This window comes from Gopherus evgoodei, chromosome 22, assembly GCF_007399415.2.
Source record: "Gopherus evgoodei ecotype Sinaloan lineage chromosome 22, rGopEvg1_v1.p, whole genome shotgun sequence".
Lineage (NCBI taxonomy): Eukaryota > Metazoa > Chordata > Testudines > Testudinidae > Gopherus > Gopherus evgoodei.
In genome coordinates this window covers 629,398-648,204 of record NC_044343.1, presented here as the reverse complement: position 1 = coordinate 648,204, position 18,807 = coordinate 629,398, and the positions used below count along the sequence as shown (strand labels likewise).

Genomic DNA, 18,807 nt, shown 5'->3' with positions numbered 1-18,807 from the left:
CCCTACTTGCTCCAAGCAAACCAGTCTTCTCCTCTCCCAAGCCTCCATGCTTACACTCCTGCCTTTCAGAAGATGCCAGAAAGGAGCCATCAAATTGGACAGAGAGAGTGGGAAGTACAATTTTTGTTCCAAGTGCTGGGTCTTGTTGTGCCTTTCAGCATGTGAAATCTGAATTGACAGGAATTGTCCTTTTGAGTCCCTGGATGCCACCTGAAAGGGAGCAAGAGAGATAGAACTTTAAGATTGCATATGGCAGCCTTTTGCTGAGCCTTCCTATGTAGGTTTTGTTGAGTTAATGTTGCTGTTGAATTTTTATTCCCTGGAGCATTTTGCAGCTGTTGGATACGTGGAAGTTACAAAACTTACAAATTTTGTGTGATGAGCTAAGTTTTAACCCCACTCCCTTTTAGGTCTTAGGTCACCCTTCCTCAAATCCCTAATTTAAACACCTTCTTCAGTTGCATTTACTACCTGCTAAATAAGTGTTTCCATTCCTTTATAGCCTAACTGTGAATTACAGGTTTAATTAAACTATCTCTGTATAAGCTTGTTTCAAGTACTTGAACTGATAGCCAAATTGTTGAGCAAAGCAATTCACATTTTCACCACCTGCCTTTGATTTTTTTTTTTTTTAAGCAGTCACTTGCAGAAATGCTTTCTATATTATTTCTGAAAATCCCGGGCTTTCTCTTACTGCTTTCCTATAGGTTTCCCCAAGCTGCAGATGAACCATCCAAAAGAAAATTCCATATTAAAAACAAAAAAGTGCCCCACAAATAACAAGATTGTAGTATTTAAAATACTACAAGAAATGGTGCTCCATAGGCCAAACAGGCCTGAGAACTACTATAGCAAAACAGCAGACTGTAGTTAGTTTCATAGATAAATTTCCACACATGGCCCCCAAAAAAACACGTTCCAGTGGTAGGGAGAGCTCTTCTTAGAACCTTTGTTGAATACTATACTGGAGTTTGCGATCCAATTCAATCTAACAGTAGGGCAACAGTTTTAATATAAGCCATCACTCTGTTTCCTTGAGACACATTATAATCTCTCTTGTCAGGGTTCTACTTCTATCTAGCAGGCTACTTTTTTCTTCTATCTTGGATAGTGACTCCTCTGTGCCAAGACCTGATCTCCTTTCTGCATCCCAGAATGTTCATCTCACTTATCACTTTTTTTGGACTGCTTAGCTCTCCCTTTAACTACTAGCCTTACCGTGATGACATTCATCTGTTTGTTAGTTTTGCCTTCTTATAGCTCTTTCTGGTCATGCTCTCTGCCTTGAGCAAGAAACTAACTTTTTTCAGCTAAGATGAAGCTGCAAAACTTTTCAGAAGGAGATGCTATTCCTGTGAGCAAAAATACTTCCTCAAATATAGCCCCCATCTCCTCTCTCCTTCCTTTACTTGCTTTTTCGTTTGCAGTTTCTTTCTCATTCTGACATCCTGCTTGACTCTGAACTCTCCTGTTCTCCCTAACTGCCTATGGCCTTGGCTACACTTGCGAGTTGCAGCGCAATAAAGCGCCCCAGGCGCCGTAGCTTACTCCCCATCCACACTGGCAAGGCACGTAGAGTGCTCTGTCTCCGTGGCTACAGCGCTGCTGGTGCTCCACCTCGGTGAGTGGAATAATGTTTGCTGTGCCACCACTGGAGCGCCGCAGTGCCAGTGTGGACGCCCTGGTCTGTTATTGCGCTGTGATCGGCCTCCAGAAGTATCCACCATGCCTGTTCTAGCCACTCTGGTCATCACTTTGAACTCTACTGCCCTACCCTCAGGTAACCAACAGTCAGACCCACCCTTTAAACATAAGAAACATAAGATTGGCAATGCTGGGTCAGACCAATGGTCCGTCTAGCCCAGTAATCTTGTCTTCCATCAGTGACTGATCCCATATGCTCCAGAGGGAGTGAACAGAACAGGGCACTTTAAACGAGTGATCCACCCCCTCGTCATCCAATCCCAGCTTCTAGCAGTGAAAGGATTAGGCACATCCAAATCATGGGGTTGCATCCCTGACCATCTTGGCTAATAGCTATCCTATCCTCCATGAATTTGCCTAATTCTTTTTTAAACTCAATTATACTTTTGGTCTTCACAACATCCTCTGGCAACGAGTTCCACAGGTTAATTGTGTGTTGTGTGAACAAGTATTCCTTATGCTTGTTTTAAATGTGCTGCCTATTAATTTCATAGGGTGACCACTGGTTCTTGTGTTTTGTGAAGGGCTAAATAACATTTCTTATTCGCTTTCTCCATACCAGTCGTGATTGTATACACTTCTATCATATCCCTGTTAGTCATCTTTTTTCTAAGCTGAGCAGTGCCCGTCTTCTAATCTCTCCTTCTGTGGAAGCTGTTCCATATCCCTATCATTTTGTTACCCTTCTCTTTCCTTTTTCCAACTCCAGTATATCTTTTTTTGAGATGGGGTGACCAGAACTACAAGGAGTATTCAAGGTGTGGACATACCATGGATTTATTTAGTGACATTATGATATTTTTTGATTTATTAACTATCTCTTTCCTAATGGTTCCTAACAGTTCATTAGCTTTTTTCACTGTTGCTGCACATTGAGCAGATGTTTTCAGAGAACTATCCATGATGACTCCAAGATCTCTTTCTTGAGTGGTAACAGCTAATTTTGACCCATTAGTTTGTATGTATAGTTGGGATTATATTTCCTATGTGCATTACATTATCAACACTGAAATTAATCTGCCATTTTGTTGCCCTGTCACCCAGTTTTGTGAGATCCCTTTGTAACTCTTTGCAGTCTGCTTTGGACCTAGTGACCTTGAGTATTGTCTGTAAACTTTGCCACCACACTGTTTACTCCCTTTTCCAGATCATTTATGAATATGTTTGAACAGCACTGGTCCAGTACAGATTCTTGGGGACACCACTATTTACCCCTCTCCATTGTGAAAACTGATTTTTCATTCCTGTTTATTCCTGCCCTTTGGCTTCCTATCTTTTAACCAATTATTGATCCATAGGAGAACCTTTCCTCTTATTCAGTGACTGCCTACTTTGCTCAAGAGCCTTTCATGCGGGTTCTTGTCAAAGGCTTGAGAGCCCAAGTACACTATATACAGTAACCTCTCACTTAACGTTGTAGTTATGTTCCTGAAAAATGCTACTTTAAGCAAAATGATATTAAGCGAATCCAATGTCCCCATAAGAATTCATGTAAATGGGGGGGGGGCGGTTAGGTTCCAGGGAAAAAAAATTTCGCCAAACAAAAGACATTTTATACATATACAGTATACGTTTTAAATAATTTTAAACTAATCCTTTACTCATCGATGTTGATTGTAAGCTTGGTTGAGGGGGGCATAGTGGGGGGCTTGCCCCACTCCACTCGTCCAGCGCTCCTGCTGCGTAGCGAGGTCAGGGGCTTGCCCACTCCCTGGCTTGAATGCTGGGTAGGGGAAGTGGGATAAGCCCCCATACCCTGACCCTGATCCCCAGCTGGAACACCAGGTGGGCAGAATTGGGCAAGCTCCCACGCCTGACCCCGCTCCCCAGTTGGAATGCTGGGTGGGCGGAGCGGGGCAAGCCCCCGTGCCCTGACCATGCTACCTGGCAGGAGCACCAGGCGGGCGAGTAGAGCAGGGGTGAGCCAAACAACCTTATAAAGGAACGTTGCATGACCTTAAATGAATATGTTCTCTCATAGATCAGCAACCTAATAATAAAACAATGTTAACCGGGATGACTTTCAGTGAGGATTTACTGTACACCGAATCACCTTGTGCACATGTTTGCCCCCCTCAGAGAATTCTACATATTGGTGAGGCATGATTTCCTTTACAAAAATTGTGTTGACTCTTTCCCAACATCTCTTGTAAATCTACGTGTCTGATAATTCTATTCTTTACTATAGTTTCAACCATTGGGCCTGGCACTGAAGTTAGGGTCTACCCACCTGGAATTGCCAGGATTGCCTGTGGAGCCTTTGTTTTTTTTTAAACGGCATCACAATTAGCTATCCGCCAGTCATCTGGTACAGAAGCTATAGGTAATATACTGCAGCTAATAGTTCTGCAATTTCATATCTGAGTTTCTTTAGACTTCTTGGGTGAATATCATCTGCTTCTGGTTATTTACTATTGTTTGTTTTATCAATTTGTTCCACAGTCTCCTCTATTGACACTTCAATCTGGGACTGTTCCTTAGATTTGTTACCTAAAAAGAGAGGCTCAGGTGTGGGAATCTCCCTCACATCCTCTGCAATAAAGATTGATGCAAAGAATTCATTTAACTTCTTGGTAATGGCCTAGTTTTCCTTGAGTGCTCCTTTAGCACCTTGATCATCCAGTGGCCCCCCTGATTGTTTGGCAGGCTTCCTGCTTCTGATGTACTTAAAAAAAGTACAGCTGCTGTTAGTTTTTGCAGCTAGATCTGGGCGGGTACGGGGGTCTGCCTGTGTGAAACCAGTCGCAGCATCAAGGCCTGTATCTCTATGTGTAATTGATGTATGTGAGGTGGTAACCATCTCTTGACTTTATAAAATTATAACAAGACTTGTGTGTGTCTCTGTTTCAGCCAAAAACAAATGGGATCTGCTCTGTGTTATTGACAGTAATATCAGGTCTAGTGTCTCTGACTGCTGCCTCTACCTGTGCAGGCACTGGAGGACCAGTACTGAATTTATTAGTTTCTAAATTGCTTTGAGACACCTGGGGAAGTGCTGTAAAATAGTTATAATTTGCTCCATCACAAGAATGACATAGTTCTTTATACTTCCACTTTGCTCTTCTTTAGTACCTTTCATCAAAGATGGTCAGTGTTTTCAAATATTAATGCAGCCACACAACCCTTTAAGGGAGGCTGGCATTATTATTCTCACTCTGCATATAGAAAAATGGAGGCACAGAGAGGTGAAGTGTTATGTCCAAGACCACATCGTGAGTCTGCAACAGAGCTGGAAACAGAACACAGAATTCCTGACTCCCAGGCCCCTGTTCTAACCTCTGGACACTGCTTTGTCCATGTGTGCTTCGGTGCTGTTCCAGTTGTTTCAAAATCTTCCTTTTTCACGTTATGTTTTGGAAAATGATTTTTAACAGTCCTTGGTTAGTGAAACAGAAAATGTCCTCTGTGGTCCTATAATTTGAATGCGTTTACGGAAATGCAAAAAAATTCCAAGGATATGAAAGAACTCACTCTGTTCCATGTAGACACTTCAGCTAACTTCATTCATGCCTTAGTTTGAAACTAAGGCCAAGTTATGTCCCAAAACATGCTTGTTTATTTTGCAAGGATAAATTAAAACTGCTTAAAATGCTACCTCTGCTAAGTAAAGTTGATCCAAGTGACTTGTAACTAGGACCATACATGCCACAAATGCATTCAGTTGAGAGAAAGGTAAAATTAGTGCATTGACTAGAAATTGAATAGAAAAGTTCACATTTTAAATTGGTTATTTGACATTTGAATGGTGTGGTGTTGATTTAATTCTACACAGGAAATGACTAGACAATGCCAAACAATACTAGTGTCACGCTAAAGAGTAACAGTAATGTTAGTCTATGGTGGGGTAGCGGCTCTTTTACCATTAAAGTGTGGCTTGCAGAGCCCCCTTTCTCCACTCATCAGATGGGGTGGGGGAGAGAACTCAAGACCTCTACCTTGCAGCAAGGTGGTGGGATATGGGCTTCTGCCCAGTGTGGAGGCGGTCTCAGGGCTGAAGCCCTGAGCCTTGGCAAGCCCTCCCATGGAGCTAGAGCCCTGGCAGGCGCACCCCAGCTCTTGAACTTCTGAAGATTGTCATATGCCCTCAGAGGGTCAGTAAGTTTGTCCACCTCTGGTCTATGGTCATACATTTATTGACATGGTAGAAGTCCAAAGAGAATGACTTCCCTTGTACAAGTAGAGGGAAGCTGTACTCTGAGGCCTGTTCTGACATCATTCTTCCCTGCACGTGTTTGCTTTCATGCAAACAACACCGTGTCCTGGCAGCTCTCATGCTGGTTTTTTGTTATGTGAAGATGTGTGAACAATGAGGTGAACAAGAATGGAGCACGTGTGCCTAAGTGGCAAGGACTACAAGCAAAATGGATTCACCTTACATGGAAAAGCTGTTTTTAAGCTGAAAGCTGCCATGGGACATTGTACCGCATCTGAGCTATGCTAGAAGAATTCCTGATTATTTTTTTTCCTAGGCTGTGAGCAATTCCTGTAGACCGTACACTCAGCACTGAGAGTGTGATACTGACATTCTTACTACATTGAATAGTACCTACTCTGTGATGAGTCACATGAAAGCCAATTACTTAGCATAATGGTAATAGGAATTGGGCACTAACACTTCTGAGATATGCTGCACAGCAGTCAATCACACTCTTTTTAGTTAATGTAGTGTACAATTCAGTTTTGGGGCCCTCACGTTTCAGTAGAAGAGTTTTCAATTATGAGTAACTTCTATTTTTCCCAATAAAATATTTTGAAAATCTCCTTAAATTGATGATCCTGGCAATCACCTGTTGGGATTCCACTCTCCAAACCTCCAGATACGTATGGGCAGCAATGTGTACTCTGGATTTATGGGAACGGAAGCAAAGGTGGGAAACACAAAGCTGTCAAGTAATTGTCATGTAACTGTTCTGTCCTCAAAATGGAGCCAACCCGTTCCAGAGAGCCAGTATCTCAGACACACAAAGTGTGTGTTACTGGTCTTGTTTTGAAAAAATGGGAGCCCTGACATTGTAGTGACTTTGGGGGAAGAGACAGGGGTCTTGGAAGATTAATATAGAAGGAGAAATGTGAGCAACTCCACTGTTATAGGCCATGTAGTAAAGGGCTTAAATATCCATTTTTTGCTTTATTTTATGTAACAAAGGTGAACTATGTATCTGAGTATCGTGTATCGTGACGCTGGATCTCCTTCGACAGTCAAGTGAGGGATTCCCAGGCACTTGCTGTCTGGGTATAGATGATGGAGTATTGCATTTTTTTATTATCTTTTTTAGAGAAGTAATATTCTCAATTATTTAAAAGGCTGAATCTCTGCATCCCGACAAAGCCATTTGCAAGATTGGAATATAATGTAGTTGGAATATATGAAGAAACTTCTGTTCCTTGCATTTTTCTTAGGAAATTCATATGGGACCTTATGGGCAGTTTCTGATTCCCTGTGGGTTCTTGCCTGCCACCATTCTGCCTTGCAGCTGCAAATGAACCGCTGTGAAAACATACCACTTTAGGGCCCAATCCTACAAATACTTACTACCCAACCTATTGCTTGCTAGTGTGCATAGTCCCATTGACTTTAGAGATCGTTGTTAAGCTGCTTGGTTCTTTATCTGATATAAAGGCACATAAAAGAGCTTTTAGGAGATGGGTGTGAAGCTCTTTATGTACCAGCCTAGCTCTTTCTCATGTGGCTCTAAATTCTTTATATTTACCTTATCTGCTGTCTTTTTTTCCCTCTAGATTTAATATGCCTTGCCACAAATCATGAGATAACCAACGGTAGAGTAGGTGACTAGAAAAATGAAAGCCATGTCTAGCAATGGTATGTATCATCAGTTATAGAGGATACTGTGGAATTTATTAAAAAATTACCAATTATATTTTATGGTGGCCATATTAAAAATTAGTAGATCTCCCTCAGAAATTTAAACCAGACACCAGGCTGTAACCATACCCCACCATACATGGAATATGCTGAATTTCTGTTCTGTTCTTTAAATAGTTGAATAGCTTTCATCAATATTTTTATGACTGTATTTTTGGGAGTGGACTGAGTGGCAGCAAACTTACTGGCCCACTAATAATTCACCTAGGGCTTCCGCCTTAGATTTATGGGTGACTGAAATCATTTAGGAGTTAGCAAAAGGTCAGGCTTCATCAAATACTCCAATTAGCAAGATCTTGTAGCAAACAGGGCTTGCAATGAAGTGGCTCTGATTTGTAGCTGGGTTTTGGATAAGAAGGGCCCTTTCAGCTAAATAATACAGCCCATATCAGATATTTACAGAAAGAAGAATTCTGAACAGAAATGACTGGGATGACCAAGGAAGAAATGGGAGGTTACAGAATTGCCCTTTTTTCCTAATTGCTAGTCGCTAATTCCTCAAGTGACCTTATGGTGCTTGACATAACTTATTCCAAATGCAAAAAATGAAATTAGCGGGGATTAATTTATTCTGGGTGGGTATAGTGCAGTGATCTAGAAGTCTGAACTCACCATGTGTTGTGACTACTATGCTTTTGGCAGAAAAAGGCTGCGTAGGGCCCCATCAGCACAATTCCTAGATTGACTAGAGATGCTGCTGTTGAGCTAGTTTTTCTGAGGGGGAAATATGCTGCATCTTCTGTCCTTTCAAATATTGCAAACCCAGGAAGCAAGAGACTCCCATAGAAGACAGAATGTCCAATTACTAGGAAAATCCAATTACTAGGAAATCCAAGGCTTTGTGTGCATAAAATTAGCACTAGTGAAAGGTGCTGGGTCAATAGCTCTGAAGAAGAAAGTTCTCTATTTATCCTCAGAACAGCATGAGCAGCTACAGCAGAAACTTCCTCCCTACTGCCTTGTCAATATAGTTCAACTATTGCTTAGAAGGATCATCACTAGTAATCAGAGGGCAGTTCAATCTACAAGGCCTACTTAAGTCCTTGTCCTCTGTATTGAAACTGCTACAAGGTTGCAATGTAGTTCTATCTGCGATGCAATTGTCTTCTCTGAACCAGACTTACACCACCAGACTCTTAACAGAGGCCACTGGAAGGTCTGGCATTAGACACTACTGATCTTGGCTGGATTTGAACCAGTGACTTCGTGGCAAAAGGCTCTATATTCCATTTCTGTTCTAGGATGACCATAGGCAAAACTGAACTTTCTTACATCCCTCTAAAGACTGCCTCCTTTTCTCCCTCCTTCATCTCTTTAGAATCTGCTCCATCCTTGACATGCCACAGACCTGCAGTCTTCTAGAATGGGAACTCTTACTGGCAAAGGCCCAATCCCTTCACTCTGATGAGTGATCTCACATCAGACTTTGGGGTTCTCCTCCTCCTATGACTTGCCTCTTTTCATACCCTATGGGTCCTGAGCACTGCATCCCAGACCCACAATATAGCACAAGACAGCATTCCCTCTCTGTCTCCCTTCTCTACAGACATGGCAAGATGGCAAGGTCACAATGAAAAATGACAGCTAAATAAATCCTGGCATCTTGTCTGCATCCTCCCTCTTCAATTTATGAAACAGGGTAGTCAACATTAGGAAAGAGAGTGCTAAAATCCTTATTAAACGGAGATATTATCCATTCTCAATTAATCGATTTAATCTGGAACACAGCAACTGTCACTGTGAAAACTGGAAGGGAAAATAGCCTGTCACCATGAAAACTGGAAGGAAAATAGCCTCTCCTCTTACGCATTAGGTGCCGAGTAAACTCCATGCACCTGGCTCCATGAGTCTTCCAGTCTATTAATATCTTGGAAAACAATCCTATATCCCTTGTTGCTGTTTATTCATTTTCTCTTGGGATTGATGCATTTTGCACATGCTGCCTTGAAGTGATTGCCCTGGAAGGCATAGTTTTATAGAGACTGCCTATGGCCAAACTGATCCAGACTTGATTAGGTCCTTTTCTGTAGACTGGAGCACTCATTTGCTTCCAGTGTTTACAGGGGACCAGGACATTTATTTGATGATTCTGAATCCCACCAATATCTTGGATATGGATGTTCTGTCCTTCTTCTCCCTGTTGTTAACAAGAGATGGAGGATTATCTACTGTTTACAACTTCTATTAAAATACATATGTATATATTAGTAATATTGTATTATGTGGTGGTTTTGGAGTGGACAGTGTGCTCTGATACCATACATAAAAAACAGTCCCTGCCCCAAAAAGCTACCTACTGACACTGAGTAAATATGGGACAATGTGAGCATCTCCTAGTGATCAACAGCAAATACAAATAGAGATGGATTAGGTAGACACAGAGAGATACTAGGATCCAGGGATGGATCGAGAGAGGATTATCTAGAATCAAGAATTAAACAATGAGGCAGTTGTGGGAGAAGTATAGCACCCCCCAGGGGCGGCTTTAGGCATCTTTTTCGCCCCAAGCAGGCTGCCTCCGGCAGTTTGCCTATGAAGGGTCCACTGGTCCCACGGGCTTCGGTGGACCCTCCGCAGGCACGCCTAGAGGGTTCTAGGAAGATGGCTGATACAGGGGTCCTTACTGTAGGGGTAAGGGACTGACTGGGGGGGTCAGTGCTGAGAGTACAAGCAGGGAGTCAGGGCTTAGGTGAGGCAGGGGTACTACAGGGTGAGGACACTAGAGCTGAGGGGTCAGTGCTGAGAGCATGGCTGGGGGTCAGGGCTGAGGGGTGCTGGGGTGTAAGGGCAGGAGAGCCGAGGGGGGTGAGCGGGAAGGCTAAAGGAGGGTAACTGGGGGGAGGCAGCGTGACGGGGGGGTGAGGGTTCTAGAGCTGAGGGGTGGCAGCGCTAGGGCTGAAGTGAGGCGGTGTGACGGGGGGTGAGGGTTCTAGAGCTGAGGGGTCATGGCTGAGGTGGGGGGTGAAGGCTCTAGAGCTGAGGGGTGGCAGCGCTAGGGCTGAGGTGAGGCGGGGTGAGAGCACAGCTGAGGGGTGCTGGGTGGTAGGGCAGGAGAGCCGAGGGGGGTGAGCGGGAAGGCTAAAGGAGGGTAACCGAGGGGAGGCAGCGTGACGGGGGGGGAGGGTTCCAGAGCTGAGGGGTGGCAGCGCTAGAGCTGAGGGGTGGCAGCGCTAGGGCTGAGGTGAGGCGGGGTGACGGGGCGGGGTGAGGGTTCTAGAGCTGAGGGGTCAGGGCTGAGGTGGGGGGGTGAAGGCTCTAGAGCTGAGGGGTGGCAGCGCTAGGGCTGAGGTGAGGCGGGGGTGACGGGTCGGGGTGAGGGTTCTAGAGCTGAGGGGTCAGGGCTGAGGTGGGGGGGGTGAAGGGCTCTAGAGCTGAGGGGTGGCAGCGCTAGGGCTGAGGTGAGGCGGGGTGAGAGCACAGCTGAGGGGTGCTGGGGGTAAGGGCAGGAGAGCCGAGGGGGTGAGCGGGAAGGCTAAAGGAGGGTAACCGAGGGGAGGCAGCGTGACGGGGGGGTGAGGGTTCTAGAGCTGAGGGGTGGCAGCGCTAGGGCTGAGGTTGAGCGGGGTGAGGGTTCTAGAGCTGAGGGGTCAGGGCTGAGGTGGGGGGGTGAGGCTCTAGTGCTGAGGGGTGGCAGCGCTAGGGTGAGGTGAGCGGGGTGACGGGGCGGGGTGAGGGTTCTAGAGCTGAGGGGTCAGGGCTGAGGTGGGGGTGAAGGCTCTAGAGCTGAGGGTGGCAGCGCTAGGGCTGAGGTGAGCGGGGTGACGGGGGGGTTGAGGGTTCTAGAGCTGAGGGGTCAGGCTGAGGTGGGGTGAAGGCTCTAGAGCTGAGGGGTGGCAGCGCTATGGCTGAGGTGAGGCGGGGTCACGGGGCGGGGTGAGGGTTCTAGAGCTGAGGGGTTCAGGGCTGAGGCGGGGGGTGAGGGTTCTAGAGCTGAGGGGTGGCAGCGCTAGGGCTGAGTTGAGGCGGGGTGAGAGCACAGCTGAAGGATGCTGGGGTGTAAGGGCAGGAGAGCCGAGGCGGGTGAGCAGGGAGGGTAACTGAGGGGAGGCAGGTGTGACAGGGGTGAGGGTTCTAGAGCTGAGGGGTCAGGGCTGAGGTGGGGGTGAAGGGCTCTAGAGCTGAGGGGTCAGGGCTGAGGTGGGGGGTGAGGGTTCTAGAGCTGAGGGGTGGCAGCGCTAGGGCTGAGGTGAGGCGGGGTGACAGGGCGGGGTGAGGGTTCTAGAGCTGAGAGGTCAGGGCTGAGGTGGGGGGTGAAGGCTCTAGAGCTGAGGGGTCAGGGCTGAGGTGGGGGGGTGAGGGTTCTAGAGCTGAGGGGTGGCAGCGCTAGGGCTGAGGTGAGGCGGGGTGAGAGCACAGCTGAGGGGTGCTGGGCTGTAAGGGCAGGAGAGCCGAGGCGGGTGAGCGGGAAGGGTAACTGAGGGGAGGATCGGCGGGTCAGCACTGGAGGCATGACAGGGGCCAGGACTCCGGGATGGGGCGTGCAGGAGACCAGTGCTCTGGCGGCGCGGATGCGCGGCTTGGGCGGGGGAGAGAGTCTCGCTGGGGTGTGGGGTCCGCGCCCCGGGCTGATGGGGACCGGAGCGAAGTGGAGAGGCCGGTTCCTGGCCGGGCGGCTGCGTGGGAGATTGGGGAGGCCGCCCAGGGGCAGGGCGGGGGTCGATGCTCATTGCCCCAGGGGGTCCCAGCCCTCCCCCCGGTCCATGCTGTCAGTAGCAGGCAGGGAGCCGCAGACAAAGGGCCGGGGCCGGAGCCGAGCGGGCACCGGGGCCAGGAGGGGCGGCCCGGGGCGGGGACGGGAACGCGGCGGGGGGAAACCAGGGGGCGGTGGCCAGAGGCACCGGGGAGCCCAGGACCGGGAGCCGGGAGCTGAGGCTGTACTCGCCGGAACAAAGGCTCCTGCCCGTCCGGGCTCGGGCTGCAGGGAGCGCGGCGTGGCCTGGGGCTCCGGAGCTAGCAGCCCTGGGGGAAGGAGCCGCTCCCCGGAGCGCCATGCCCCACAAGGAGCCCTGGCTTGCGCCTGGTGGATTCTCCTGTCCCTCTGCAGCTTGTGCGCGGCTCAGCCCCCGGAGAGCCAGTAAGTACCGGCCTGGGGCAGTGCCCCACCACGTCTGGGTCACCGGATAGAGACCCCAGGTCTGCAGCCTGGCTCTGGGGCATCGCTCCTGCCGCTGGCAGTGGGGGAGCCCCCTAAGTTCTCAAGGCACTGCCACCCCTTTTCTCCAAGCAGGAGTCATAACACCTCCACCTTTTCCTTCCCCAACACGGAGCAGACCCTGCAGGTAAGGAGGTGTGTAGATGGAGAACCTTTAAACCCCGTGTAAGGAGCTGTTAAGTGATGGCTCACGTCACAAATAACCCTAAATCGATTAATTGCAACTTCTCTTCCCGTAACCTACACAGGGTCGCAACTGGAGGAATATGCCCGAGGGAGATCAAATATATTTGATAGTTAATCATCATACAACGGTCCTCTGCAAAAATCCAAACTCTGGAGGGGTGCGTAATACTGTTTGGAAAGTCTTAAACACAACCTTAGGGAGCATTTATGTACAAATACTTGTTTAATGCAATGGTATGAATATGGAATGTTAAATATGAGCTTTGATCTGCTAACCAGTTATTGTAATAGTTTGAGGTACTGTTAGTTTCCCTGGAAGGTGGTGTTTACCTGGAAGAACATGTGAAACTCTCTTGCCTGGAAAATCTCTGAGGAGTTTTTGTTTGTTTTAACTTCTGTGAAAATCTTCTCATCTACTTTATAGAAACTGAGTAGACAATTAGTTCCTATGCATTATTTTTGTTTAGCTTAATTTTTATTGAGGTTTGCTTTGTTTTATTACGTTGGTTTGTTACCAGTCCACACTGAATAGCTGCTTTAACTAGATGCCATGAAGACTTCCTATTTTCTCTTGCTTACTAGAAAATATTTCACATCCTGCCAGTTCCTGCCAAGTTTTAGTGTAACCTGGCAGAGCCGTTAGTCAAAAGTTCTTGCATGATCTGTCAGGTTACCATCAGAAGTATCCAAGCTAAACCATTTAATTTTCAAGTACAACACTATTAAATGACTTAATTTAAAGACTACATCAACAAGCTGATATTCCAGAAAAGAAGTTGAGTTGCTTGAAACAGTGTGGATACATATGTTTCATATACATTACTGCAGACCAATACTTATGTGACAGTTAAAAGTATGCAGTATTTTTGTAGCCTTGCGGTCCCAGGATATTAGAGAGACAAGGTAGGTGAGGTAAATCTTTTATTGGACCAGCTTCTCTCCCCAACAGAAGTTGGTCCAATAAAAGTTTGAAAGTAATGATTTTAGTACTGGATGCAAATGAATTTTTCTCTCTCCTCCAAATAGATTGGCTGTGTTTTTCCTAACCAAGGATGATGCAGATTAGGTAGCAATCTGGTGAATTTTTAAACTTGCGTCCACAGGACGTTTGTTCTCAAATTCCTTTAAGTTCTAAGTATCCAGGCAATCTGACTGAACTACCATAGAGAGCTGAACTTATGTGGGTGTAATGGATCTCCATGGCAATGAGGCCTGCTGAGAGAGAAACACTGGGTTGTGAATTTGCTAAAAGGTGACTTGGGGGCTGTAAAACACCATCAGCCTCATCCCAGAGTGATAATTAATCATGGACTAAAGTGACCCAACTGCTGGAACCATAGTGAGGCAAGTGGCTGAAATATGTTTTAAAGTGTGTGACATGAAAAATTATCTTATAAAAAAATTCCATTTGGGGGGGAAAGAAGCAGAAAGATGTATGATGTCATAAAGAGGATATAAATGTTATTGCTTACAGTATCATACGCCAAAGACATTGGAGACTAATGGCAGAGACTATAGTGCATTCAGTCTATAAATTATGGCCTGGTGCCATTCAGTATGGAAGATCATAAGTGTTCCCATCATAACTGTACACAAGATTTTATTATGTATGAATATGAAGTCTTTCAGGGCAGTTTAAAGGTGAAAAGTGGGACTGTTAGAATACTTCTTCCAAAGCTGTGATTTTTGAAAATTAAACAATAAAAATGGGTAACACATTGTTCAAGATGTAGCCATTTTAACAGAAGCTGAGTGACGAGCAGAACTGGGAATGTGACCTCAGATCTCCTGACTCCCATTTCTAAGCTTTTACCACTAACGTCTGCTTCCTCTTTTAAAGCAGGGGGTTTGGGAAGAGGCAGAGATGGGGGAAATTAAGGCCAAGGTTTTCAGAAATGGCTGATGATTTTGTATTCCTCAATTTTGTAGGTGCCCAACTTAATATACCTCAATTGAGCCTGACATTTAGAAAGTGTTGAAGCATCCACCTTCTGAAAATCAGATTTCTCTGAGGTATGTTAAGTTTGGCACCCAAAATAGTCACTATTAAAAGTTTGGTCTACAGTGCTTAAATACAGGACACTATATATAATGCTAAACTGGAGGGCTCTGACTGGTGTCACCAAATTCTTCAGTGTGCATCAGCCTTTTCATTTACAGCAGACTGTACTTAACTGTGTATATTAGTATGTATAATCAGGACGTCAATACTAGTACACTACAGTTGAATTGTATCAGTAATTCAGGCTCCTATTCGTGGCAATGTGACTGCAGTTCTATAAATGTGAATATATCTGATAAAGTACAGTTGAGAAACAGCTATATATTGCTGTGATACAGAATAACTGAGCTTAGAGCTGGTTTCAAAGTACTATAAAGTCTAATTAGTACAATACTTATTTTTATTGATACTTAGTATCCTATGTATAAGCCAAAGATACAAGTCACACTTTCTGTAAATTGCTGCTGCAATTTAGAGCTAACGCTTGTTGCTTTATTTGTTCTGTTGCTGTTTGTCATGTGGAATTCTTTAGGTAGCATGCTGATATAAACTGACTTCACAGGAGCTCTTTGAAACTTGAGCATTAACTAATGTACACATATCAGGAACTGCTATCTTGTTTATTTGTGAGGTCCAAGAGAAATGATGCCCAAAGTGTGAACATGTAAAAGTGTCCTACAAATTGGCTGGGAAGCTGCCCTCATAATTAATATGAAGATTTGATCTTCAGAGACTACAAAACTCCTATGATGATGGCCCACCTCTCCTCGTTGGACCAAGATAGAACATTACAGTCACGTTTTTTTTTTTAAGTAGATGAAGCCAGTGAAGATAGCCAGACTGCAATCTGGTCCATTTTATGCATATTAGGCTGAGTCCCAAGCTCCTGGCATATTGCCAATGTGGCTGTCCTGGAGGCAGACTCTAGGTGACTGTATTACAGGATATTTTGCCCTTTTCTTTATGTTAATATTTTAAATAGTTTCATGCTGTTTGGCACCTTGGTCACCTCACACTTTGTTGCTGTTTTCACTGACTATCCACTTCCAACCTTATTCCCCAGGGGCTATCTGATAGCAGCACCTTCTGTTTTCCGATCAGGCATAGAGGAAGCTGTTAGTGTGACCATCTTTAACTCAATCAAGGAAACAACAGTCCAGATTCAGCTAGTGGTCAAAGGAGAAACAGTGGCACGAGGCCATGGAGCAGTTCTGGGTAAGTTCACATCTATGGGAAACTGAGTAAGAGCTAGTGTACAAGCCAAAGTGCTATGGGGAGCTCTTTAGTATCTTTTAGAGAATGGCTTCTAATAACACTGAAGCTGGAACCATAATAATTTGTAAACCATTTATTGGGGCAGACTGTTCCCAGCTTTGATTGCACTGGCTTGACTCTGGTTCATGGTTGTCTGAAATGATCAACACTGATACCTTTGAAACAGTAAGATACACGGAGAACTTAAATGAAAGTGATGTCCACCTGACCACTTGAATACTAGTGCATCTAGATTCCCATTGGAAGCCTGAGCTTTCTCATTGAAGGAACTATATGTAGGATAAGAGAATAAGGTTGAATTTGAGGAAGAATATGACATCTCTGCAAAAAACATCAGAATTCTTCTACCCCTGAATCTGAACTTAGTGGGGAGGTAAATTCTTCCCCTTCAGATCCTTCATGGAGACTTTCCTCTTCATTATAGAGAGAGGTGATAACTTTGGTGCAACTAGATACCCTTTAGGATTGAAAATCAAATCCGTCTTTCCTGTCTGGGAAGACGAAAGGGGCTTTGATTGTGTCTCACTTAGCACATTTGTTACAGTGTAAAACAAATTACACTGGTGAAAATGGTGCTCAGCAGTGGATGGAATGATGGAAGCTGTAATGTAGACTGGACTCAGACAATCAACAGTATTTTTTACCATTATGTTTAACACTGCTCTGTGCAAAGCTCAGGAGAAGCGTTGATGCTGTGATCTTAATGACCGCCTACTAACTGAGGAAATCTCTGAAGTCTACCCTCTTGGTTCATAAGCTTTGAATAAAACAGCTCCTGAGCTGGGATAAAGAAGAGTGATCCAGAGGTGGTTGGGCCTGGCAGGGCCTGTAATTTTATGGGCTGTGGCTGGCTCCATGAAAAGAGAGAACGAGATTTTGGTCGGCCTGAGAGTGTTCCTAGTCATCTTAGTTGGCTTTTATATGGGTAACTTTATTACAACTAATGGGTACTACATGCATAAATCCCTCACTCATCAGTAAGAGAAGTCATGATCCATAGAAAAACTCCCCTTTAAAATAGGTTTCATTTCCTTAAGGGAATGTCTCAGGTTTTATATTTCTCCTTCTCCCCTTGCAAATTGGATCACTCTTATTTTAGGTTCCAAGTTAGCAGATAGCTGGGCTGGGCTGGCTACATAGATAGGTGTGGTATTTGTACATGTGGGTGATACATGCTAAACAGAAATCTTAGCTATGGTAAGATACAGCAACCAAAGTAGACTTTATGGGAGTCTAATGAGGATGATTCAAGTCACCAGAAAGGCCAGATCTTTGGCAGCAAAATATTCTAGTAAGCTTCCTTGTGGCCAACCCCCAACCTTAGTTGCGTACTCTAACCATGGAGCACTTTGCAGTTTACTCTGAGAAAAAGTTATGAATTAACATAGCCAGTCAGGCCAAGTTTATAGTGAAGAGGCCAGCTATATATAGTTTCCTTCCTCCCACCTCTGCTGCTGGTTTTGCACAGTGCAGAAAAAATTATTTCCGCTAAATCAAACCATTATCAGGGGACCCGTCAGTTGGAGGCATCATGACAGTTTCCCTCCTCTGAGCCCTACTCGACTTAGAAGTAAGTGCTTTAACTCAGAAAGAATAACACAATGCCATAACTCACTCACTCACTCTCTCTCTCTCTCTCTCTCTCTCAGATAAAGGGACAATCAAGCTTAAGGTGAGTGTCAAGTGTTATTCATATAGTGTTGGGGAGAGAGAATATTCTAAGACTTCTAGATAATTAGCAGCCAGAGAAAATGAGAATCAATGTAGGGATGAATTAATAGCCTTGGTTTGTGCAGCCTTCAGGATTATGTTTCATATGAACTATATCTGCAAGAGTCGAGCAATTTATATGGGTGATTGCTCAATAACAAATTCATGAGTAGGTTATTTTATAGATGTGGTGCTGTATAGGATATATAACTGTCAAGGAATACAGGATGTACACAGAAGTTCTCAAAACATGTCGAGAAATTACTGGATATCCATGGAAATCATTCCAGTAATAACGTTTCTACTGATCTTCTGTTGCTACATAGACTCTTTCCTGGATTTGTGCATTGGTTTTAGCTTCTGGCATTGGTAATATTACAACACAACTGAGAGTGAATAAAATACAGCCATGTTAACTTTGGCTGCACTAGAAACATGGGGAAGTTACCTTTATGAGGTAAAATAATCATCATGCTTAATTTAAATGCAATTAAGGCAGAAAACTCTGTTAAAACAAAACAAAAAAATCACTATACACCTATATGAAGAGATGATATGAGTTTTAAATAAATGGAGGAACATCTGAGCTTCATTCAAATGTCTAGGACATTGGGATTTAAGTCTGTGTCTTTTACATAATCAGGACATCCTGGGGCTGCTTTCCCCTCTGCTCTGCATGTTGCATAAATCATTTACCCCTGTGCCAAATGAGCATTAAATGCTGCCAAATTAAAGTTCACCACTTACTTGCATTGGAGGTAGTAATTTTACACTCACTTGGCACTGGGGTAAATGACAATAAGAGGTGCTAGGCAGGCCCTTAATATGTCATCTTTGCAAGATGGTCTTCTTTTACTTCCATGCTGATATCAAGTATGTTTGTGTTTTCCAAGC

The 18,807-nt window shown here is 44.8% G+C and overlaps 1 protein-coding gene across 1 annotated transcript in view; it reads left to right on the top strand.

Annotated features, from left to right (window-relative positions):
• CPAMD8 (C3 and PZP like alpha-2-macroglobulin domain containing 8) overlaps window positions 1-18,807 on the top strand; it is a 139,553-nt gene that overhangs the window by 27,754 nt on the left and 92,992 nt on the right. Inside the window, exons 12-13 of the mRNA XM_030540055.1 lie at window positions 15,992-16,143; window positions 17,853-17,875. Of these exons, the coding sequence (XP_030395915.1) occupies window positions 15,992-16,143; window positions 17,853-17,875 (175 nt within the window). The remainder of the gene's footprint in view (window positions 1-15,991; window positions 16,144-17,852; window positions 17,876-18,807) is intronic.